General features: G+C 43.1%; 1 protein-coding gene across 7 annotated transcripts in view; it reads left to right on the top strand.

Moving 5' to 3' along the window:
* The window catches only part of LOC124553829, a 286,889-nt gene that overhangs the window by 190,173 nt on the left and 70,547 nt on the right, over positions 1-26,169 (top strand). For all 7 annotated transcript variants that reach the window (XM_047127821.1, XM_047127820.1, XM_047127819.1 and 4 more), the window contains 2 exons: positions 116-202; positions 14,364-14,411. In XM_047127821.1, the coding sequence (XP_046983777.1) occupies positions 116-202; positions 14,364-14,411 (135 nt within the window). The remainder of the gene's footprint in view (positions 1-115; positions 203-14,363; positions 14,412-26,169) is intronic.

Below are 26,169 nucleotides of genomic sequence, written 5' to 3'. Positions count from 1 at the left end.
ATGCTGCATTTTCTGTCTGCAACCTTTGAATGCCATCAAAGTATATCTCCTTTGTAGTTAGTTACAATGAAGTATGGTACCAGCAGCAATTTTTTTTTTTTGTTTCTGTTGTCAGAATTCCATGGATGCACTGCTAGATGCCATTCTGGAAGCAGAGAGTGAGTGCTGCCCACCTCCTCTGCTGGTGCACAAGAAGGATCTGGTGAGTGAACTGGCAATGCAGTCACCCTCCCCATTCCTCTTCAGAGCACATTCGAACATAGGTAGCACTTAATTTCTTCTCAGTTTGCTGGTGTTCCTACAATGCTATTAAGTTGAAGATAACAGGGAGAGTTAGGTTACCTGGTGTTATTTTAAAAATTGACATTGTAATTCTGTCAGAGACAGCAAAGAACTTGGAAGAGCAGTTGAACAGAATGGACAGTGTCTTGAAAGGAGGATATAAGATGAACATCAACAAAAGAAAAATTAGGATAATGGAATGTAGTCGAATTAAGTCGGGTGATGTGAAGGGAATTATATTAGGAAATGAGACACTTAAAGTAGTAAAGGAGTTTTGCTATTTGGGGGAGCAAAATAACTGATGATGGTCTTAGTAGAGAGGATATAAAATGTAGACTGGCAATGGCAAGGAAAGCGTTTCTGAAGAAGAGAAATTTGTTAACATCGAGTATAGATTTAAGTGTCAGGAAGGCGTTTCTGAAAGTATTTGTGTGAAGTGTAGCCATGTATGGAAGTGAAATATAGACGATAAATAGTTTGGACAAGAAGAGAATAGAAGCTTTTGAAATGTGGCGCTACAGAAGAATGCTGAAGATTAGATGGGTAAATCACATACTAATGAGGAGGTATTGAATAGAATTGGGGAGAAGAGGAGTTTGTGGCACAACTTGACTAGAAGAGGGGATCAGTTGGTAGGACATGTTCTGAGGCATCAAGGGACCACCAATTTAGTATTGGAGGACAGTGTGGAGAGTAAAAATCGTAGGGGGAGACCAAGAGATGAATACACTAAGCAGATTCACAAGGTTGTAGGTTGCAGTAGGTACTGGGCGATGAAGAAGCTTGCACAGGATAGAGTAGCATGGAAAGCTGCATCAAACCAGTCTCAGGACTGAAGACCGCAACAACATTTTAAAGATAAGATATTGAGCCTCAGTGGTTACTGTCAGATCTTTTCTGGCCATTCCCTTCTGTGTTCTCTAGTCACTGACCATTTTCCATTACATATGTTGGGGATCAGCAGTAGCAACCACCAAGCAATGCAGTTCATTTAATAGCTATGCTGCAGGTAAGAATTATGTTGCTGTGCACTTACTATGAGGGCTAGTCATACAGTTTTAACTACCACCTACAAATATCACGTTATGTGTATCTCAGCAGAGTGAACCATAGACTCAGAAGTAGCAGGAATCAGCTTTGCCACGTGGCAAGGTACAATCATGCTACAGTACAAGTAGTGTGTGTTGCTGCCAGACAGATGAAGCTTTCTTAACAAAATTAAAATTATTTTTGATGAGAAGGAGAAAGCAGTGACAATGCTGATGTAAGAGTTGATGGAATGTGTAAAGCAAATGATAAATGAGCCAGTTGTTTGTGTGCAAATTATGGCAGAAGGGATGCATTGTCCAGATGAGTAATGGTTTAATTTTGTTAGTAAAGTTTCACCTGTCTGGCACTCACAGACACTACTTTAACTATAGCACGATTGTACCTTACCACGTGACAAAGCTGATTCCTGCTACTTCTGGGTCTATGGTTCACTCTGCTGAGATACACATAACTTCGTATTTATAGGTGTACTTCAAAGGACTAGCAGCTAAGTGCACACAATATATATGCCTTGACAATCTGACAATGTGGATGACTGTGTTATTTGACACATATTCTGCAATATTATGAATGATACACAGAAATATCAGCTTTGCTAATATTCACAGCTTATATCATACAGAACTGGACTTTACAGCCAGCAAACAAACACTGGCAAGGGTGACAGGAACATATTCTCAGTTTGAATACAACAAATTACCTTGAGACTGAAAAGCTACTGTCCATGGCTTGTCATGGGTTTAGAAAACACCACTTCTGAAAAACTCAGTTTGCCTTTTTGTGACACAGTGTCATGCAAACCACTGATGAAGGGCTCCACTTTATTGGGAGAATTTTAGGAAAGCATAGTTCACCTGTGTGAGACTTATTCTTGAGTACTGCTTGAGTGTCTGGGATCTGCACCAAAGTGGATTAAAGGATAACATCAAAGCAATTCAGGGATGGGCTGCTAGATTTGTTACTGGCAGGTTCACTCAACACACATTACAGAGATGCTTCATGAACTCAAATGGTAGTCTCAGGAGGGAAGATGATCTTTTTGTGACACACTATTGCGAAAATTTAGAGAACCAGTATTTGAAGCTGACTGCAGAACAGCTCTAGTACCCCCAATGTACATATCCCATAAATACCAAAGAGATAAGAGAAATTAGTGCTTGCACCTATACATGTAGATTGTCATTTTTCCCTCACTCTGTTTACCCATAAATACCACAGAGATAAGAGAGATTAGTGTTTGCTCTTAGGCATATAGATTGTCATTTTTCCCTCACTCTGTTTATGAGTGGAATAGGAAAGGAAAAGACTAGTAGTGGTACAGTGTACCTTTCAACATGCACCATATGGTGAGTTACATAGTATGTATGTAGATGTAGATAGAAGAATATATTGAATGCTGATTTGTTTTAAACTGCCAGCTATCTCACCTTAGAACTGTTTATCTTGGTGGCTTTCAATTAAGACATGTCAACAAGATAAAAGCTATTAAAATAATCACAACTTAAGGAAATAGCATGATGACATAGCATGTGAGTTCACAAGATAGTGTGCTGAGGTTCATGGGTTCAATCCTACTGCAGAAGGAAATTTTATTCTTCTCTCATATTCTGTATATTTTCATTACTTTCACTTTTCATGACAGCTGATAACACCTTCAATGCACTGGTTACAAAATAGATGCCAAAATAGATAAAGTACAGTTACTTTTATATTGAATACATAGCAGTCACAACACATTTACTTGTTGTATTCTGATCAGTAAGATAAATTGGCCTCCCACTGTGAATGTTTTATTAATGGCAGTTTGTCACAGAGGCATTTAACATTCAGTAAATTGACTCTTATACTCAGTTGTATATACCAGCACCCTTTTTTGCCAACAAAAAAAGACAAAAAATATTAGTGTAAGACTAGCATCAAGCTTTTATTACCTAATGATCCTTAGTTGATCATTCTACCCCCTTGACTGTCTCCTCATTGTTAATGTAGTTCATGTTGTAATGCTTGATAGGGATATTGATCTTTTACAGTTACTGAAACTCCTGCATGAAGTTCCACCAGTCAGAATGACCTGACTGTGAAATGGCTGCCAACACTCCACTTTTAAGGATTTTGCAGAATACACTGTTACTGCCTTCCCACCTCTCCCAACACTCCCATTTCTTGAGTGTAAACACAATGGTACCTTGACAGATGATGAGTTTAGTTTGCCAGGTAATGGAGGTGAGAAGGAGCTGGGCACTTTCAGTTCTCTATCTACAATCACCCATTACACAGTTAAGTGTTTTGGACAGAAAACCACATGCGACGTAAGTTGTAACTGTAGACATGATACCTGAAGGTAGTCTGTTACAGACAAGTGAGTACTGAATATGGCAGCACTTCACCAGTTGACTGACATTGAATGTTGCAGGACATTCATTGCAAGAAGCAACAACAGAAACTTGAAATTTGAAAACCAAGTTGATATTATACTGTAGTTATTGTTTAATAAGGGACTTTTTCTCGGAAACTCCTGCCCTAAGGAGTTCAAATAGGGGATCAAAGGTTATTTGAAAATAAATAGCTGTTAAGGAAATTTTAAAGCTAGAACTACGAAATTGGATATTTGGTTTCCTGGTCAGCATCCACGCAAATTCAGCTCTAAGGAGATGAAGTAGTGGGTGAAAGTTATTTATAAATAAATTGTTGTTAAAGAACTGTTGAAGCTTTTTTAAAGTTACACCTATGAAAATTGGTACTTGACTTCATATTTAAAAATAAAAAAAGTGTTTCATTGTTTTTGGAAATTCAAACTGAAAGGGAGCTGAAATAGGGGATGAAAACTTTTTATGGAAATATTTAATAATATTGAAACATTTTGAAAGCTAACTCTATGATAATTGGTATGTGACTTGTTGGTTAGAAATAAAGAAATATGTGTTAGGGGATGAATGTTATTATGGAAATATCACCAGAAGAAGTCAAAAGGCAGGATGAACAAAAGTCTCACCTCTTGTTCAGAAGTACATTCAGAGAAACCCATGCTTATATGCCCTTAATTAGCATGAAAAGTTTAGATGATATTGCAGTTTGTGGACCAAATCAAAGTAAAGTATTCAGCAGTTACTATGATGAATTGGATTGGTGAGAATCATCTAGAAAAAGAAACAGATCTTTAATACATTAATTTTTCAGTAGGATTAATATGTTTATAAAGTTATTTTTGTTGTAATTACTGCACAAACTAATCATTACTCATGACGAAATAGATACCATGTTTAAATATGATTCCATGTACAGGAATGTCCATTTGAGGTGATCAGGTACACTGTTTCGAGACAGCTGATTTGTACATGAAGAATGTGTGTAAGAATATGTAAACTCAGTTTAAAAAAAGAACAAAAATGCAAATCTTCTATGAAGAATTGCTTTAGTAAATGTTGATACCGTACCTGCAGCTTAGTATGCGTAGACTAGATATACTCTTTGCACAGCACAGGGTTTACACATGAACAATGGGTGTAACAACATACAAAAGTTAGACCATAAAGTCTATCGAACAAGGTTATGCAGTGGTTAGCACACTGGACTCACATTTGAAAGAACGGCGATTCAAACCTGCATCCAGCCATCCTGATTTGGGTTTTCCATGATTTCCCTAAATCACTTCAGGCGAATACCAGGATGGTTTCTTTGAAAGGGAACGGCCAACTCCCTTTCCCATGCTTCCCTAATCTGATGGGACCGATGACCATACTGTTTGGTCCCTTTCCCCAAATCAACTAACCGTGCAGTCTATTTGAATGATGCGGCATATTCCAAGCCAATAATTTCATAAAATTTTTACTGAAAGATTGTTAGTATTGTAAATTAGGGAAACCTGATATGAAATCTGATACGCATTGTCAGTGCACATTTTTTCTTAGTGTTCAGTGCAAAATAATTGTCTTCCCGGTGTTGTGTTGGTGTTAATGGTCATACAGTGCATAATCCACCTTCATTATGCATTTACATCTGTAAGACATATCTACAGACTTCGTACACATTGAAATTCTGGCACCACAGTAAGGTATTATAGGATAAAAAAAAAGGTGCAATCCACTGTTATGGTGATGTATCATGTAGTAATTTGTTTCTGGCTGCAGCAGAAATGCAGAACACTGGCAGGATGATCCAAATGATTTTCTTGTCCTGCCTAGCTATGTTAAAGACATGGGAATTTAAATGTGTACCAGGGCTGCACACATGTATCTGCACACAAACAAAAGCTAATTATGTAACTCAATTTTTTTAGGTGATGATTAAAAATTTATTGGTACCCCTCATGTATTTTACCTTTAGATCTATGTTGTGTGGTAGCTATTAAGGCAGTTTTGAAGCTAGAACTATGAAAATTGGTATTTGGTTTCCTGGTCAGCATCTATACAAATTGAACTCTAAGGAGGTGAAGGTGTGGGTGAAAGTTTTTCTTTTTAAATAAATCATTGTTAAAGAACTCATAAAGCTTTTTTAAAGCTACATCAATAAAAATTGGTACTTGACTTCTCATTTAAAAATAAAAAAAGTGTTTCAGTGTTTTTGGAAATTCAACCCCAAAGAGCTGCACGCATGTATCTGCGAACAAGGTTTTTTTGAGGTGATGATTAAAAGTTTATGGCTACCCGTTATATATCTTTACATTTAGATCTATGATGTGTAATTGGAGTCACCTGGCAAAAGCTCTTTTCACCTCTTGGGGTAGCATCACACAACCACAAAACCTTGTCTGTATTGCATCCCATGCACTTTCACCATATGTAATACAGGCAATCCAGCTATTGGAATATAAGAGGGGCATCCAGAATGTAAGTTTCCCAATGTTGAATCCTTTAAAGTAGATGTATTTAGCTGGGAAAATTGTGCATGTGCGACAGATTTATGAGAATCAATTGCCAGACGGACAGGTCCCACCTGGTGCCAGTACCATGGCAGGAGTGCCTCAAAATGGTGTGTCTTATTCGTTCTATTGCCATCTGTGGGGTTCAGTCAGTGATAAAGTTCCTTAATGCACGAAACATAGTGCACATCAAAATTCATCATCAGCTCTGTCAGGTGTGTGACCAAACAGATGGTGCATCACTGACGTAGTCTTTTTTTCGAAGGTCATCAAAGTGTCCATGATGAAGAGCTCAGTGGGCGACCATCCCTTGTCGGTGATCACCTGACTGAGCCGGTGCAGCAGCACATCCTGGAGAACCATTGCTTGGCTATTATGGAGATCAGCAGCCATTTTCCACAGATATCATGATCTTCAATGCATCAAATTGTCACAAAGCACCTGTTGTTCAAAAAATTGTGTTCCAGGTGGGTGCCAAAAAACACGACACGTGAGTACAAAATGTAACGCTTTGGAGCAGTACTGACATTTCTGCAGTGGTACCATGATGATGGCAGTGAGTTCCTCAACAAGACATCGTGGGCAATGACACGTGAATTTCTCACTTGACCCTGGAAACCAAACAGCAGTCAATGCATTGGCGTTACAGTGGGTGTCTGGTCAAGACAACTCAGACTGACTGTGTTGGTGCAGAAAGTGATGTGCATGGTGTTCTGCTCATTGACTTCCTGTCCAGAGGTGAAACAGTGAATGCTGACCATTATTGCGTAACAGTGTGGAAACTGCAACGTGCCATTCAGAACAAGAGGTGTGGAATGCTTACTGCAGGTGTTGTGCTGCTGCATGACAATGCTCATCTCGCATATAGCTTGGTGCACAGCAACTGTTTTGCAGAAGTTCAGCTGGGAGCTGTTTGATCATCCAGCATACAGTCCTGACCTTACACCCAGCGATTTGAATCTATTCTTGTACCTCAGGAAACTCCTGTCCTGTGGTCAGCGTTTTGACTACAATGAAGAGGTGAAGATAATTGAGACATGCTGGGACCATTGTAGCCTTTAAAAATGGCAAAATGTGAAATGCATAATAAATGAATAAATACTGTGGTCAAGACATATAAAAGTGTCTCGAGCACAATCAGTGGCTGCACCATGTCGTAGTGCAGTATCCAATTTATTGCATCAGAAGATAAAAAGGAATTGCAAGATTATTTGGGTAAGATACATGCATGTTGAAAAAAGTGGTAATGGTCCCCAAACAATGAAAACATATTTGATCCTCCAGAAAAGCACTAAAATATTCAGTTAAATTTTGGTTACGCAATAAATAACACAAATTTCAAAGTTGTACATTCAACAAAATTCCCAGGGCTTACAGTTACAAAAAGCTTGAATTCTATAGGAAATTTTGTGGGGAAGGTGAGTTGAAGACTGTGCTTTATTTGCAGAGTACTTATTGTTAGAAGGTTCAGCAAATCTACTGAAGAGACTGGCTACATTACAGTTGTCCATCTTCTTCTGGAGTACTGCTGCAAGGTGTAGTATCCTACCAGGTATGGTTGACAGGGCCTCAAAAATGGCCAGGAAAGGTCAGACCGTTTGTGTTATTGCAAAATAGGAGAGAGTGTGTCATGGATGTGATAAAGTAGTTGGGGTTAGTGCATAAACAAATTCTCTTGAACACTTCCAAAGTAAAATTATGTAAGCATTGACGTGCAGCTTTGCCACCACATTGGTTACTGAGATGTTAGACCAGATGGGGCAAAACCAGAACTGTCAAAAGGGAAATGTCCATTTAGCTGACAAAGAAAGCTTACAACATGTGAGAAAGCTTTTGGGATTATATCAGAGACAGCAAAAAGATGTGTGCTGTTGAATGACAGCATAGATTGACCATTTTTCATCATGTTACCCTGTTGCAGCAGTACTCCAGAAGAAGATGGACAACTGTAATGTAGCCAGTCTCTTCAGTGGATTTGCTGAACCTTCTAACAATAAGTACTCTGCCAATAAAGCACAGTCTTCACCTCACTTTCCCCACAAAATTTCCTATAGAATTCAAGATTTTTGTAACTGTAAGCCCTGGGAATTTTGTTGAATGTACAACTTTGAAATTTGTGTTATTTATTGCGTAACCAAAATTTAACTGAATATTTTAGTGCTTTTTGTTATATAAAGAGGCGGCCGAAATGCACGCTATAAGCGCACGCAGGATGGCGTGAGGTCTGAAACAGAATACGTAATGAATGCTATAAAGAAAAGTACGTAGCTGCTGGAATACTTAACTTTAATCCATCATTTGTATACATCGTTCTTGATGAGACATGCTTCATACGATAACTATCAATTGCTGTGGCGCCTTGCTAGGTCGTAGCCATTGACTTAGCTGAAGGCTATTCTAACTATCTTCTCTGCAAATAAACGAGGCTTCGTCAGTGTTGCATTGCTAGCTAAGTCGTCCGTACAACTGGGGCGAGTGCTAGTACGTCTCTCGAGACCTGCCGTGTGGTGGCGCTCGGTCTGCGATCACTGACAGTGGCGACACACGGGTCCGACATGTACTAATGGACCGTGGCCGATTTAAAGCTACCACCTAGCAAGTGTGGTGTCTGGCGGTGACACCACATTCCTCCCCCGCAAATCGGCGAACGGTCGTGTTATAAGGCTTCCGCCCACTGTGGGGAGGACCCCATGTTGGCGTATGCGATGAGGTGGGGAGCCTAACAACAGGCGAGGCTGTGCCACCCGCACCCGGCCATTCGGTCCGAGGGGAGCTAGGAAACGCCTGAAAACCTAGTACAGGGTGCACGCCAACATGCGGTGTATGCGCCTGTAAAGAGACAGGAGGGGCCGAAGGGTCGACCTCCATTGCGTCGGGGTACCCGACGCGCGAAGATGCCATGTGGTCCGGAGTGGGCAAGAGTTACATGGCGGAGGACTGCTGGTCACGGGAAGCGATCGGCGGCGCATGACCCAGGGAGGCACTTGCCAGCTGCAGCGACGCGTCCACTGTGGGCGGCGGCACGTCGCCATGGGGCAAAATGGAAAGCAGTGTCGGTAACACCTGGGGATGAGGCGAGCCAGTAGATGGGTCCCCAGGGCGCTGACCGGACAGCACCGTTGCTGAAAGCAGACGGGGAGCGGCGGAACCCGTGCGACGACAGAGGCGCAGCTGATTGAGATGCCGACGCACCTCACCAGAGGCCCCCAAAACCAAATACATCGCGCGGCCGAGGCAGCGAAGAATGCGCCCTGCGAGCCAACGCCATGAACCGCGATAGTTGCGATAGTATACAACGTCGCCAGGAGCAAAAGCAGGAGTCTGCCACTTCACAGGAACCTGATGCGGCGGATGCAGCAAAGACATCAAGGTTCGATGAGGACGACCGTGGAGCAACTCAGCCAGCGAGCGACCATCTCGGGGCTGAGAGCAATACGAAGACAAAAAGAGCAACAACGTGTCCTCCCGAGAATGCGACTCTTTCACCTTCAACATCTGTGACTTGAAAGTCCGGACCAATCGTTCAGTGGCACCGTTTGACGGAGGCGAAAACGGCGCGGATGTCAGATGTTGAATACCATTAGCCTTGCAGAAAGACTGAAATTCTGCGGACATAAATTGTGGGCCATTGGCGGAAACAATAGTCTGTGGAAGACCTTCAATGCAAAAGATAGCAGATAACGCTTGGATGGTGGCAGATGACGTCGTGGAAGACATCCGGACAACAAAAGGAAAATTACTGAAAGAATCGATCACAACCAACCATCGAGCATTCCAGAATGGACCAGCAAAATCGATGTTCAAGCGTTGCCAAGGGGAAGTGGCTTTTGGCCATGCAAAGAATTTCCGCGACGGTGCGGATTGTCGTTCGGCACACGCCATGCAAGAAGAGCACATATTCGTAATCGCAGCATCGTTTCTGAACCAAGTACAGTGCTGACGAGCAAGTTGTTTCGTTCGCACTATACCCCAATGTCCTTGGTGAAGAAGCCGTAAGACAGCGGACTGTAACGAACGTGGGACCATGACTCTGGACTGATCATTATCAGAACGCAACAACAAAACACCACGTCGAACAAAAAGTCTCTCCTTGTGAGCAAAAAATCGGCGAACCAACGGATCCTCGATCCGAGACTTTGACACAGGCCATTGCGTAGCAACAAAACGCAAAACGGTAGCAAGGACAGGGTCAGCAGCTGTGGCTGTAGCTGCACGACGAAAATCAATCGGAAACGATTCGACCACGTCATCGGTTTCCGCATCAATGAACATGCAAGCAAGTTAGGAAGAATCAAATGCTCTATCCTCAGCAACAGGCAAACGGGACAACACATCGGCGTTTCCGTCCTTAGCAGTGGACCGATACAAGATATCGTAGCGGTACTGCGAGAGGAAAATAGACCAGCGAATGAATTTCTGCCCTGTACGTGGAGGTACAGGCTTGTTCGGATGAGAAAGCGATGTCAAAGGTTTGTGGTCCGTGATGATGGTAAAGTGACGACCATACAAGAAATCATGAAACTTTGTAACACCAAACACGAGAGCCAAAGCTTCTTTCTCGATTTGTGAATAATTTCTTTGCACTGACGAGAGCAATTTGGACGCAAAGGCAATAGGGCGATCATGCGAGCCATCTTTGTGCGCAAGCACAGCACCGATCCTGAAATCCGATGCATCTACCATCAACAAAAGGGGTTTCTGGGGATCGAATGGCATAAGGCAAGTATTAGAAAGCAACGCCGATTTCAACTTGCGAAAGGCGCGTTCGCATTCCGTCGACCAGACGAACGGAACACCTTTACGGCGTAAGTGATGAAGCGGAGCTGAAATGGAAGAGGCATTGCGCACAGTCACTCACACCTTGTGATTCCAAATCATGTAAGGTGTGGGGAACATTGCGCGCTCTGAAAAATTTCGGGTGCGCGTTCACTTTCAGTTCCAAATGTGCTTCATAGTTCTTAGCGCAACCAAGGCCCGGTGCAAAAATGTCTGCAAATTCTTCACATAGACGAGAAACACTGGCTGAAGGCACAGTGTGGTTCACTGAGAGGACCTGATTTACGATAGACAAGTTAAAGAACTGAAATAAATCTAAACCAAACAAGTTCACTGCAGAAGAAGAACGAAGGACGTAAAATGACACAAGTTTTGTTTGTCCCTTGTATGTTGCAAGAAGGCTGCACTGTCCTAACATAGGGATTGTGTGACCTGAATATGTAGTTAGCTTAACATATGCGGCACGCAACGGAGGTTTGCCCAGTTGTTTGTACGTGTCTTTATTGATCAATGAAACTGCAGCTCCGGTATCGAGCTGGAATGGGATCACGTTGCCATTAATGTCCAAGTCTACAAAAAGTTTATTGTCCTGCTGACGACAAGAGCGACTGTTTTGTGCAATTTGAACTGATATAGGTACAGCAGCACTTGCTAATTGACGTGATTTCCGGCGACGTCGACGCACACTTTTTGTGGGACGAACACAGTCATCGTTAGAGAGAGTGGCACTGGGCGGAGTGGAATGAACTACATGGATGTCCATGGGCGAAGGTTCACGAGCCTGAGTATTCTTGGTTCGATTCCGGCGCGAAGCAAAGGGCCTGGAATGGTTTTTGGTGTCCGATCTGAGCTTTTTCTGGCAAACACTTTGAACATGTCCTTTTTTATTACAGAAAAAGCAAAGAGCTTGGCGTGACGGGCAATTCTCACGCGAATGTCTAGTTGCACACCGCGGGCATGATTTCACTGCACTTGCATGCTTGCGTGGCATCCGTGTTTGAGAGCGCGGCGGCAGCTGCGCGGACGGGCGCGAGGGCTGTTTATCGTTCCGTGCAGTGCGCCCGGCGGGCCGGTTAATGTGACACACGGCTGGTGAAGTTTCAAATGATTCCTGAGCAAAGTCAAGCGTGTCTTGCCTATCGAATATGTCTATCACTTGTTGAAGGGAGGGATTAACTAGTTTCAAAATCTGTTCCCGTATACGAACATCAGAAACATTCTGTGCAATTGCATCACGTACCGTTGTATCTGAATAAGGGAGTCCACATTCACACTCAAAAGCACAATCCCTAGTAAGGCCTTGCAAAGTTGCAATCCACTCCCGATTAGTTTGACCGGCCGTACGTTTTGTACGAAAGAACGTATACCGTTTTGCAACTACATTGACTGATTCCTTGAAATATGCATCTAATGCAGACAAAATTTCTTCGTAGGACAGAGTTGCTACGTCGCGTCGGGGAAACAATTTCACTATCACACGGTACGTTTGCACCCCTACACACGCCAATAAATGAGGCTGCCGCTCGTTACCTTGAATTCTGTAGGCGGCAAGATGGAATCCAAATTGGCGTGACCACTCCGTCCAGGTTTCCATTGCCGGGTCAAATGGCCGGAACGGGGGTGCAACAGCATGTTGTGGCTGTGGTAGCGGTGAAGCGACAGCTGCCGTATCGTTTTGCATTGCACGTTGACCCTGAACAAGCTGTCCAACGGCATCCAATAACGCCTGCGTCTGCTGATTCTGCAAGCGATAAAATTCGGACAGTACATCTGGAGATTGTGGCGAAGCCATGACACAAGCAAATTAATACAAGAGAAAGAAGACAGTATTGAGCCTCATTGCCGTTTGAGACTCGTCGCCAAATATGTAGTGTCGGCAGACTTGCCAACACTACGCACACTAATTGAAAGAGGCGGCCAAGATGCACGCGCTAACTCACGCAGGAGGGCGTTAGGTCTGAAACAGGATACGTAATGAATGCTATCAAGAAAAGTACGTAGCCTCTGGAATACTTAACTTTAATCCATCATTTGTATACATCGTTGTTGATGAGACATGCTTCATACGATAACTATCAATTGCTATGGCGCCTTGCTAGGTCGTAGCCATTGACTTAGCTGAAGGCTATTCTAACTATCTTCTCTGCAAATAAACGAGGCTTCGTCAGTGTTGTATCGGTAGCTAAGTCGCCCGTACAACTGGGGCGAGTGCTAGTACGTCTCTTGAGACCTGCCGTGTGGTGGCGCTCGGTCTGCGATCACTGACAGTGGCGACACGCGAGTCCGACATGTACTAATGGACCGCGGCCGATTTAAAGCTACCACCTAGCAAGTGTGGTGTCTGGCGGTGACATCACACTTTTCATCAACAGTGACAGGTACCATTTATTTGTAAATACTTGAGCAATTTTTTATCTCTCAGTTTCTTCCCCTTCAGTCAAATGTGTCTTCCAGTATGATGGTACATCACTGTGCACTGAGTTTAGAAGTTCCTGACCTCTTAGATGAAATATTTCCACCAAGTGGATACTACAATGTCCACAATAACACCTCTGTTTTTCATCCTTTCAGGTTATGTGGAACACACAGTGTATGCCTCACATCTACATGACTTTGGTTATCTCTGCAGAAGAATTATGGATGCAATGGCCTTTATGCATAATTCTTCTGTGGAGAGAACCAAAGTCATGTACATGTGAGGCAAGCAATGACCTCATTAACCATGGACCTTGCTGTTAGTGGGGAGGCTTGCGTGCCTCAGCCATACCGTAGGTGCAACCACAATGAAGGGGTATCTGTTGAGAGGCCAGACAAACGTGTGATTCCTGAAGAGGGGCAGCAACCTTTTCAGTAGTTGCAGGGTAACAGTCTGGGTGATTGACTGATCTGGCCATGTAACATTAACCAAAATGGCCGTGCTGTGCTGGTACTGCAGATGGCTGAAAGCAAGGGAAAACTACAGCTGTAACTTTTCCCGAGGGCATGCAGCTTTACTGTATGGCCTCTATCACCCCAGACATACTGGATGGATTATGAACGGCTCTTATGTGGAAGTGCACTAATTTTTTCTACAAAATTTTCGAGTTAATTTACATGAGGCAGAAAACTGGAAGTATGTATATCTTATATTTTTTAAATTTCATTTGTAAGTCTGGGAGATTTCATGTGGACACCTGGTACATATAATACCATACATTTCGTTATTACATCTACATCTACACTCCACAAGCCACCTTATGATGGTAGCAGAGGGCACTTTGTGTACCACTGTCACTCCAACTCCCCACCCACCCTGCCACCCCCCCCCCCCACCCCCACCCCACCCCGCCATACACACACATTTTTCTTAATATCTCAAAAACCCATGCAATAAATAAATAAATTGTTCTTGTTGCAGAATCCTGTGACAGCAGTGTTGGTTCCACTTGCACCCAAGAAAGAACCGGTAAGTATGTACATATATGGGAACTCTGCCATGCTCTGCACTTCATATATTGTATATATATCGTAACACACACACACACACACACACACACACACACACACACACACACACACACACACACTTACTTTCACTGCGTAAGGTTTCTCTCCTAAGAGTCTTCAGGCACATCTTCTCTTGTGTTCAGTGAGATACGAAGGTTCTAAAATAACAGAATAGACCATTAGCTATTAACTCAGTATAGTTTTATGTCTACTTCACCACATATTCCTATAGATTTGTCTCCTCTCCGTATGAGTTTTCTTATTTTCTCTCCATTGCTAATAGCTGTGCTATCAATGGGATGCTTAACTCTATCTTCTTTCCTTCCTTCCTCCTTATCCTGTCAGCAAGGAATTCCTTACCTTAATCTTGAAGCAAGTTTTGTACCTTTTCCTTTGTCTCTTCATTTGGGGGGGGGGGGGGGTTAGGGAGGGATAAGGAAAGGACTGTAAGGAGGATGAGGCAGGTATTCCCAGCCCACTCTGCCACAGTTCCCAGCATGTGCTGCATGAGGTCGAATATTGTCTTGAAGGAGCAGCATACCTTTCGTGTGTCGTTGTGGGTATTTATTCTTCAGCACAGGGTTGATTTCATTCTCAGTTGTACTTGAGTGGAATAGGCTGTTGGTAAAGTTTCTCTTAAAAATCCTGCACATGGGCTCACCACAAGATGATTAGTATGGCCTCATCAGCTGATGATTGCATTTTGAATTTCATACAAATAGATGATTCAGGATGTTTCCAAAATGTGTGTTAACACTTTGGACTGATGTAGCCATATTTGATCACACACTAAAATTTTGTTAAAAAGTGCATCACCTACACTATTCAAAGGATTTTTGCAAACACAAAATTTCTGTTCTGAGTGATGAATGGCAAGCTGTCTTGGAACCCACCTTGTGCAAGTTTTATGGTAGTTCAGTTTGTTTTGGATGATGCAATTAGTTGTATCAAAACATAACCAACATTTTTTTTTAGAAGTTTAGTCAACTGTATGTTAAATATCTTAATATGAGTGTGTAATGTCGAGGTTGTTACTGTCACCAGACACTAGGACCAGTGCTCATCATTTGTGCAATTGTGATCATTTTGAAAGCTTTTTCACCCACACATATAACCTGGCTGGTTCTTGAAACTACTAGCGAGCGAGGTGGCGCAGTGGTTAGCACACTGTACTCGCATTCAGGAGGACGACGGTTCAAACTTGTCTCCGGCCACCCTGATTTAGGTTTTCCGTGATTTCCCTAAATCGTTCCAGGTAAATACCAGGATGGTTCCTTTGAAAGGGCATGGCCGATTTCCTTCCCCATCCTTCCCTAATCCGAGCTTGTGCTCTGTCTCTAATGGCCTCGTTGTCAACAGCACGTCAAACACTACTCTCCTCCTCTTCCTCCTCCTCCTCTTCCTCCTCTTGAAACTACTGTCAACTTGCTTGTTCGATGGAGAGAGATTTTCTGACTCTTATTCACTTTGTGGAAGTAAAAATATCTGTTCTTCAAAAGTACTTTGCCTGAATAGACATGCAGTCATAATCAAGACCTTACAATGTATGTTTACATAAATATTAATCAGAGAAATGCCTAACACTCTTCACAAGACTGCTAACTGATGCTTACAAAAGCTTCATTTCACTGGATTAGTCATTGCCATCAGTGTATATGTGCAGCTTCCCCAGGATCCAAAAACCTGCTTGTGTCATATAGGACAGCACTGCATTACTTACCCTCTGAGGTAGTCAATATTTGCCGACACTTTTTCCATGCTTGTGACAGTTGAAAAATTCTAAGTAGGGGCTGGCAATGTTCCACATTGACAAAAACCCTGCCAAGATTGTACGCCTTGGAGAAAGTCAGATGCTTGGCTTGGGTTGATGTGTGTGGTCCATGAGAACTAAAACTTCATAGCCATAAAAACTGATGTGTATTCATTTATATCCATAATAGTTAATTTAATTCTAATAATTACTCACAATATTCTGTCAAAACCAATATGAAGTGCATGATTGTTTGTTAATTATTATCACATTTCACATATCCCAATAGCAATATATTGCTATGATGTGGAATGAAACAGTTCTACATGTATAATACAGTCTCCCACTGAAAAATATGGCACCATACTCACTACTTACATGATTGCTTTAAGTTAGTTTTTTTTTACATACCATGGTTTAATGATTTATACTTAGCTCTCTCCCCTGCCCCCCTCCTCAACACACGAGGGTGCATGCACACGCACGCAAGTAAACGTGCACGCAACCCCCCCCCCCCCCCCCCCACACACACACACACATTGTATTATTATTGCAAATTCAGTAATTCCTCTGTGGAAGAGGAGTAGTAGTTAAGTTGATATATATTAAGTGTTTTAGTTACATTGTGCCACCTGCATATATACATTTAATGGCTCTATTGTGATTGTGATATCTCCAAACATCGTGTCAGTACATCACACTAATAATGACAAGCATATCCACCTTATATTACTGACAGATGTAGCTAAGACAGCTTTCCACTACTACTCTTTTTTGCTGACGGGCAGAATTACTACAATATGGTTACCTGACATTGTCAGCAGAAGAATGATATCTGCATTTGAATAACATAATCTTTTTACTAGAGAAGTTTATTTGCCCGGATTACAATATATATAACTAGTTTCAGCAAGTTAAAGTGTCATCTTCAGATCTGAAAAAGTTATTGTATTAAAACGATTCACGTTGTCCATCGCACTTCACATTGTGTAACTGATTGGGCACCACCCATGCTGCCTGAGTTGTTGTTCTGCCGGCAGAGGGCGCTGCCAAATTCTCGCGTGTCCTCTGGTGGATGGGACTTTACTTGCAGCAACTACTGTCCTTGACGCGCCGTGCTGATGTGCGCCTCCCGCGATCTTTCTGGTGGCTACTGCACTCTGCCTCCTTCGGAGGGTGAAGCCAAGGTGATCCACTGCGTCGGAAGGTGGAGCGTCGTGCAGTAGCAATGACCTCCATGTCCATTGGAATGCTGGGGTCGGCGGGGGATCTGCCAACCCTCGAGCCAGAACCTTCGAATACGGTTGGAAGTGATCCACACGAAGAGGCCCCCGTCGTCCCACTACCGGAGCCCAGGACAGAACGGGTGACAAGCTGTTGAACTCTAGATCTCGTTCCACCTTGGGAGGGGCAATACCCAGTGGCAGGGATGACGGAAGGCACGACCACAGGCGAACCAGCCTCCTGAGAAACCGGGCCTGCGAGGGGGGCCGGCTCTCACTGGGGCATCTCTAATGACAGCAATGCCGGTGCTGGAGCTACTGGAGGCCGCCAAGGCTGAGAACCATCGCAGTGTGGTAGAGTCACAGGTGGGAGGGGCAGTAGCGTCCCCTGAGAAAACAGCATAGGTGCCAGCAATGGGGAAGCCGGCAACTGAGGGGTTGGAGGGTGGGTGCCCAAACGTGGACATAGCTGATTTTGGTGACAACGAACCTCGCGGTCCCCCGCCTTCAAGGTATAGAGCCAGCGGCCATAGCGACACAGGACCACCACCGGTATCCAACGTGGATTGTGACCAAACCCACGTTCCCAGACCCACATACTTGATGGAAAACCGGGTATCCTGTTTTGCGAAGACTGGTGAGGACCAGGCTGGAGTCCTAGGTTGGTGCCCGTGGAGGAGCTCTGCGGAGCTGCGTTCTCCCATCGGTGTGGTCTGGTATGCCGTCGGGAAAAACGTCAACACCTCCTCCACAGGAAATTCGTGCACATACTTTTTCATCTGCGTCTTAAATGTGCGCAACATGCGCTCGGCTTCCCCATTTGATTGTTGATGAAAGGGGGGAGAGCAAATGTGCCGAATACCGAAGCGCCTACAAAAATCCTGGAAGGTCTGCGAAATAAACTGAGGTCCATTCTGCGATACCAGGGTGTCTGGCAGACCTTCCACAGAAAAGATTTTTGCGAGTGCCTGGATTGCAACTTCTGAAGTGGTTGAGGAGTAACGAACCACATATGGGAATAAGGAATAAGCATCAATGACAATGAGCCAAAAGCCATTGAGAAACGGGCCCGCAAAATCTATGTGAACACGTTCCCATGCCAGGGTTGCAGGCAGCCATGAAGAGAACGCTGACCTGGGAGACGCCTGTTGGCTCGCACACTGGGAACAGGCAGCCACCAAGTGCTCAATTTCTCTGTCAATACAGGGCCAGTACACAGGTCTTCCAGCCAAGGTTTTAGTACGGGAAACACCCCAGTGCCCCTCATGTAATAACATGAGGACCTCCCTTTGCAAACTTGCAGGAACAAGCACGTGAGGAGCTGTATCATCGGTAGCCAGAAGGAGAACTCCTTCCAAGACTGAGAGGCAGTCTCATAGAACAAAATAATTACGAAGAGGGTCCGATGCCCAGCCTGGCGGTCGGGACGACCACCCCTGCTGAATGAGGTGAACTACTTGCCGGAGAATCGGGTCTGCTGCCGTTTCCCTGCCGATTCTAGAACTAGTGATTGGGAAGCCATCAACCACTTGGCGGGACGCCACATCCAAATGAAAACACATAACCTCCTCCCGATCGAACTTAGGATACGGGCCCACCGGAAGATGGGAAAGAGCGTCGGCATTGGCATGCTGTCCTGTAGTGCGAAAATGAATGTCATAATGGTACTTAGAGAGGAACAAAGCCCAGCACTGCAGCCTGTGGGCTGCCCTATCCGGAATCTGAGAGGCAGGGCCAAATAACGATATTAATGGCTTATGGTCAGTGATTAACTGAAACTTCGTGCCATACAAGAAAGGGTGAAACTTGGTAACAGCGTAGACAATGGCCAAAGCCTCTTTTTCCACCTGGGAGTAATGGGCCTGCACGGGACTAAGAGTTTTAGACGCAAACGCCAGTGGCTGCTCGGAGCCATCCGCATTGCGATGGACGAGGAAAGCCCCCACCCCATACTGCGAAGCATCTGTAGCCAGGACCAACAGCTTGTTGGGGTCAAAAGTAGCCAAACAAGGTGCTGACGTGAGGAGGCCCTTCAACGAGGTGAATGCTCGCTCACATGCAGGCGACCAATCAAAAGGAACACCCTTGCACAGAAGGCAGTACAGGGGGCAGGCTATGGCGGAAGCCCTGGGAATGAACCGGTGGTAATGGGAAATCTTGCCTAAAAGAGCTTGTAATTCATTCAGCAAAGTGGGCCGCGGCAGGTCGACGATACCTTGGACCAAACTTCCTAGCGGCTGGACACCGTGCCGAGAGATAGTGTAGCCCACATACTCAATGGACGGTTGGAAGAAGTTCGACTACACAGGTTGCAATGCAGGCCCACGGACCTGAATTTGAGAAAGAGGGTTCGAAGGTTGTGCAAGTGTTCCTTCGTGCTGTGGCCTGTGACAATCATGTCGTCCAGGTAATTAATACAATGAGGGATTGTCGACGTGATGTGCTCAAGATAATGCTCAAATATTGCCGGGCCCTGAATATTCCGAAGGCCAACGCTGGTATTGGTAAAGGCCAAACGGGTTGTTCACGACCACCAGCCGTTTGGAGCCCTCATCAAGTGGTATCTGATGATAAGCCTCCGAAAGATCGATTTTCGAAAAATATTGGCCTCCCGCCACAGCGGAGAGCAATTCATCAGAACGAGGCAAGAGACAGGTGTCCACCACCAATTGGGAATTAATGGTGGCCTTGAAATCACCACAAAGACATAATTTTCCCGAGGGTTTCCTGACAATAACGAGGGGCGAAGCCCACTCACTAGAAGAAATGGGAAGAATGACCCCAAGGTCTGTCAGCTGGTCTACCTCTGCTTTTACCTGAGGATGGAGAGGCAAGGGGATGTGCCTCGCGCGTAGAAAACACAGGCGAGCCGATGCCTTCAATGTTAAGTGAGCTTCAAAGTCTGACACACACCCCAGGCCCTCTTCAAAGATGTCCTTAAAGTCAGAGGTCAAAGATTCCAATGATTGATACGGAACATCTTCGGAGACCAACTGTATGTTGTCTGTGATAGAAAAACCGAAAGCTTGAAAGGTATCCAATCCAAAAAGATTAGCAGAGCTCGCATCACTGACAACAATAGAAGTAAGAGGCTGAGTGATTGATTTGTAAGTAACATTGGTAGTGAATTGACCCAGTAGGGAAATGAACTGTTTACCATAACCGCAGACATGCCGGTAAACTGGCGCCAACGGGGGTGACCCAAGATCGCAGTAAGTTTGTGCATTCAACAAGGAAACTGCCGCGCCCATATCTACTTGCAGTTGTAATCGGTCCAACTGAACCGACACCTTGATAAAGAGTTTGTGTGCCGATGCGTCAGGAGCCTGGCCCGATGAAACTTCCTGAATGTCAGCGTCCATGTCCTCTGTACCTGCTTCCTTCGATTCTTTTGAGGCTGAGCGGCAAGCTTTAGCAATGTGTCCTTTTTTATTACATTTGCGACAAATGGCCCAACGCTTGGGGGGCACTCTGACCGATCGTGATGTATATAGCACGACGCACAGGACGGTAACAGGGGCTGGCGGCCAGAACTTTGTTTACGCGCCGTGCGGGAGTGGGAGCGGCCGGATTGTACCGCTCGTACGTCGCCCACCCCGGACACAGTGGACGCTGCCGTACCGCCCTGAACCACCGCTACGTCGCACCACGCTTCCAGCTGTTGACCTGCGGCGTGAGAGACTTCATACGATTGAGCAATGGACAGGACTTCCTCAAGGGAAGGATCTTCCAACTGCAGGGCCTGTTGCCGGACCTCCCTATCAGGGGCCAAACGAACAATGACATCTCGCAACATAACGTGGTCAAACGACTCTCGCGACTGCTCCGTGACAAAATGACAATTGTGACTAAGACCGTGCAGGGTAGCGGCCCATGCCCGGTTAGACTGCTGGGGCTGTTTCTTGCACTGATAGAACTCGACCCTAGCTGCCGCAACATGCGTGCGGTGGCGATAATATGAAGACAGCAATGAACACAATGCGTCAAAAGACAAGGACAAGGGTTCCTGCAATGGCACTAGCAGCCGCAAAACTTGATGCAGCGATGGAGATATCCAAGAAAAGAAAAGAGCACGACATACCTCCGCATCGGCAACATGAAATGCCTGGGAATGCTGCTGAAGGCGATGTTCATATGCGTCCCAATCCTCCGCCATCTCATGATATAGGGGAAAGGGAGGAGGGCATGGCGCTGGAGCAGACTGCATGGAGAGCAACGCCCGAAGCGCTTATTTCATGGTTGCCAGGAGCTCCGTCTGCTGCTCAACCAAAACCCGCACTAAATCCTCCATGCCAAGGATAAGCTGCGAAACCAGAACAACAATGCAACATGCAAAAGAATGATCCTACTCATTGCCAATTGTGTATTAACACGATTCTCGTTGCCCATCGCACTTTACATTGTGTAGACCGGGAACTGTCCGTTAGGCTTGCCAGATGTGAAACTGATTGGGCACAGCCCGTGCTGCCTGAGTAGTTGTTGTTCCACCGGCAGAGGGCGCAGCCGAATTCTCGCGTGCCCTCTGGTGGACGAGACTTTACTTGCGGCAACTACTGTCCATGACGCGCCGTGCTGATGTGCGCCTCCCGCGATCTTTCTGCTGGCTACTACAGTTATGATGGTCTCACAGTGTTCTAAGTAACTTGTATCACTTATACGATACTTTCTAACTGTATGTCTGTTGTAGCTGACTGGTACTACCACTTGTTATCTTTTAATATAAAGACACTGTATTTCTAACCATAAGTATTTTAATTGTAGATTGTCACTATCCTTTCATGTATTATACAAATATGGAAAATATTAAATTAGTTATGTTTCTAAGTTATCATGTGCTGATTTCTGTGTTTTTCCTTCTTCTAAAAATTCTATTTCCAGACACAAGTTCAAAGATTTTCTTAACATCTTTTTTCCAGAAGTCATAATTTTTATCTCGTATCATCTAGCTCAATGTCCATGTTTCAGTCCCATACATTTATACCAATCGCACAATTGTTGCATAAATGCTGAGGGGTTTTTTTTTTAGTAGTTTGCAACTGAATAGTTTGTCCATTGAGAAGAGACACCTTTTTGCAGATTGTATCTTGTTCATTTTCACCACGTAACGCCCGCTGTTTACGTCCTCCTTTGTTGCTGAGTGATGTATCACTTTTGGTTCTGACGCCGCAACTCTTCCTTTCCTATACTACCTTTTATCTGTATAAATGATGAACTATTGGTTTTGCCATTTAACAACTTTTTAATAACTGTGGAAGTATTACAGCCATTGGGTCTCACCTAATGTGTCACCTGCCTATACATTTTACATGAACCTTTCAAGACTCGATCGATCTGTTTACAAAGAGAGAGCAGAATATCTCTTCCTTTGACGTTGTCCAACAACGACCTAGGAAGCTTGACACCCTCGCAGCCCAGGCTCTTCCATGGCTCACGGTAGTTTGCAGCATTCATTTTATTCCTTACCCACTTGCCGCTACGTCAAACTTTCGTGGTGATTGTTGGGCAACATCTTCCACGTTATCTTCAACATAAATAAACTTTCTTCCCGCAGTATTTCTGAAAACCCAAAAACAAACTTAAAGAACATAATAATAATAACTGTTTTTACAATTATTCCTATAAGTCTTGGTCGATTTAATGAGGGGTGGGACAGGCCTAAGCCTTGTGACACCACTCTTTTATTGCCAGTGATTCTTCCACTTTCTCTTTATTGTTTCTTGTTACTTGCACACACAGTTTTTCCTGATTGATTCTCAGACCCACTTTATCTGCCTCCTATGTAGATTTTTAGTTTGTGTTAGTTCATCTTTCTCCTGTATAATGAAAATGTCATCGGCAGATGCCAACTGTTTCACTTGACATCCTACATTTACACATCTTCCAATTGATGACAGACTATTTTATGGCCTTTTCCAATACCAAAGTTAAATAGGTTGCAGGAGATGCAGACTCCCTGTTTGACATCAGTCGCCACTGTAAAACATTCAGATGCCTTGCCTTCAACCTTCACATTATGTTTATTTTGGTCAGTGCACATTCTAGTAAGCCTGATCAGCTTCATATCTATTCCTGATTCTTCCGTTATCCTCCATATGCATTCTGTATGACCACTTTCATAGACTTTTTCCTGTAATTGACAACAATAAAAGTACAAAGCATATGAAAATCAAAGGGAAATTCGGTTAATATAACTTTTTGTCTTTGGAGATAGTGGAAATATCATGAAAGCATTTGCTTTTAATGAAATGTCTCAAACTTTGCCTTGTTCACAGGGAAAATATTTAAATCTAATACTGATAAGTGGTAGTTATGTAATGTTGAAACTGAATCCTTTTTTTTTTTCATCAAGACTTTGAAGTGAGTGGTCATTTTTTGCCCAAAGGTAGATTCACCCTCAGGATTAATGCAGTTTTACATTGCAAAACAGCCCATGGCAGTGTTGTGATGACACTAGATGAAACATCAGCACCTTGTCATATTGCACACCAGAACTTTGAATGTGAGGTAATTAGGGACAGTAATTCTTATCAAAAGTTGCAATATAGACACAGAATTAATGAACAAGCAATGATGACGGATTTCATAAACTACTGCAGCAAAATTCCGAATGGTTGCTCTTGATAAGTCATAAGAACAATTTTACACACTTTTGGGAGTGGAGGGATTAAGCAGAGTGTTCTACAATTCTTTCAAAATGTCAAGATATTTTTACTTGAGAAAAACTAATATTATTAATAGTAACAGGTAGAAGGCATTTAATATTGCCATATTCCTTCCATCTAATTGCTTATTAACATGAAGAAACATATTTATTCCCTCAGTTGAATGGTTTGAATGATGAAACAGTAATATTAAAGTAAAGCTTTTCAGAGCGTTTAATTATGTTCATATATGTGCACACAGTAAGGTCTTTGCTGCCTTTGTATTGTAAAACCTCAGTAATTTTTCACTTTCAGATATTGTATCTCTTTTGTGAGAGAACACTTGTGCAAATATTATCAAGTTCACCTGTGGCCTTCACAATGTGCCAGAGAAAAATCAACAAAATAAAATTTAAATGCAAATGAGCAAAATCTGACCTAAGAATCTGTGCATTGAGAATGTGGTAATATCCTGTGCTAGCAGTGTTACTGCCCTTTCATTTGCAAATTGTTCCCTCATAACTTAGCAGTTATATTTCATCAGTGCGTCATATGAAATTTGCTGTAGATTTTTAATGTAGTGTCTATGAGAGTTGAACTTTAAGATTTTATAATTGATCCCCTAATGTCACAGAACTTGGTACAGTACAAGAGATAATACTGAGCTTTGACACCAGTGTTCGCATAAAATATGAAATCACCAGATATGATAGTTCCTTTCAGTCCTGTGAAATGCAGACTTGACACTCAAATTATATTTATGTTACCCTGAAGAAAGATTATTACTGTTTTTGAGGAAATAAATAAATAGCAGTGTATCATAGTTTCTTGGTATTTTCACATTAAGTGTGAATACTTGTTTTTTGTAGCTGAGCTACTGAATTCTAAATGTGTAGATCTTTGCAGAGAGTGGGCTGCTTGTGTTTTGTATCATGTCACTGCCAATCTTAGTGATAAACACTACTGCTTGGCAGCTTACTGCAGTAGCCATTGTTAATTGATGTTTCTCCTTAGCTGACATGTAACTTTGTAGCAAAAGTGTCATTATTGGCAATGTCAATATGCATACAAGATGATTTCATGTTCAATTACATTTAACATTTCAGCATTTGGTACCTCTTTGTGTTGCCTCTGCTTTTTCATATTCTCAGTACAAATCATAGAAGCTACATCTCTAGTAGTCATGCTCATTTAACAGCTTTCAAAAATTCAAAAGTTTGAGTTTCAGTTTTTGGACTCTTATTTTGTATTTCCAGTCTCAGTTTAACAGTAAGCTGGCAGGGGTGAGGCTGCCAGTGTTCCGCTTTTGGTTTCCTGATAAAAAGAAATCTAAAACTAAATTTTATAATTTGAAAAGTGATGATGTAATTGACATGAAGTGGAAAACATCTATTTTTCTGAGTGCTATTGATGGTTTTGAGCACTTCTAGTACTTGTAAGTCATGAATTTTAATGCAGAATATAGTAGATAAAATTTTGTACAAAAAGAATATATATGGGAGAAGATACTGATAATTGAAATGCTGTAATGACAAAATGATAGTATTTGTTAGATGGAGACACTGTTGTGCCTTCATTTGGGAACTGAATAAATGGGTTAAATTACAGATGGTTGCATGGTTAGATCTCTTTTTATGATTTAATGATCACAGTAGAAATTGTCTAGGAGAGGGATGTGGATTACTAAAAGTTGAGATACAGGTAACATATGGTGACACCAGTGTAACAATAAGCCAGAGTTCTCAAGGATGGAGCATGTTTGGAGTGTTGGGACTCCAGTTTGTGGGAGATGTAGAGTGAGTGAATATGTTCTATTTGTTTGAGGAGGTGGTACAGAATAAGGATGGGAGAATGTTGTCAAATGTGGAAAGCAAAGCAGATACCATGTCTCATTAAAGAATTTTGAGGAAGTGGAGTAATGTGGGAGAAGCAGACATCAATGTAGCATTTGCATAAGTGAGAATGTGCAGAGTGGTCTTGTATTCAGGGATGATGTCTGTGCAATGCAATCTTCATGTTAGAGCAGCTAGTAATTTTGTTTTGGAGGGTTAGTAGATGTTTTTTTTTTAATCTAGTGTTACATAGTGGTATTTTAGTGTTTCA

Source organism: Schistocerca americana, chromosome 11 (genome assembly GCF_021461395.2).
Source record: "Schistocerca americana isolate TAMUIC-IGC-003095 chromosome 11, iqSchAmer2.1, whole genome shotgun sequence".
Classification (NCBI taxonomy): Eukaryota; Metazoa; Arthropoda; class Insecta; order Orthoptera; family Acrididae; genus Schistocerca; species Schistocerca americana.
This window is presented reverse-complemented; position numbering and strand designations above follow the sequence as displayed.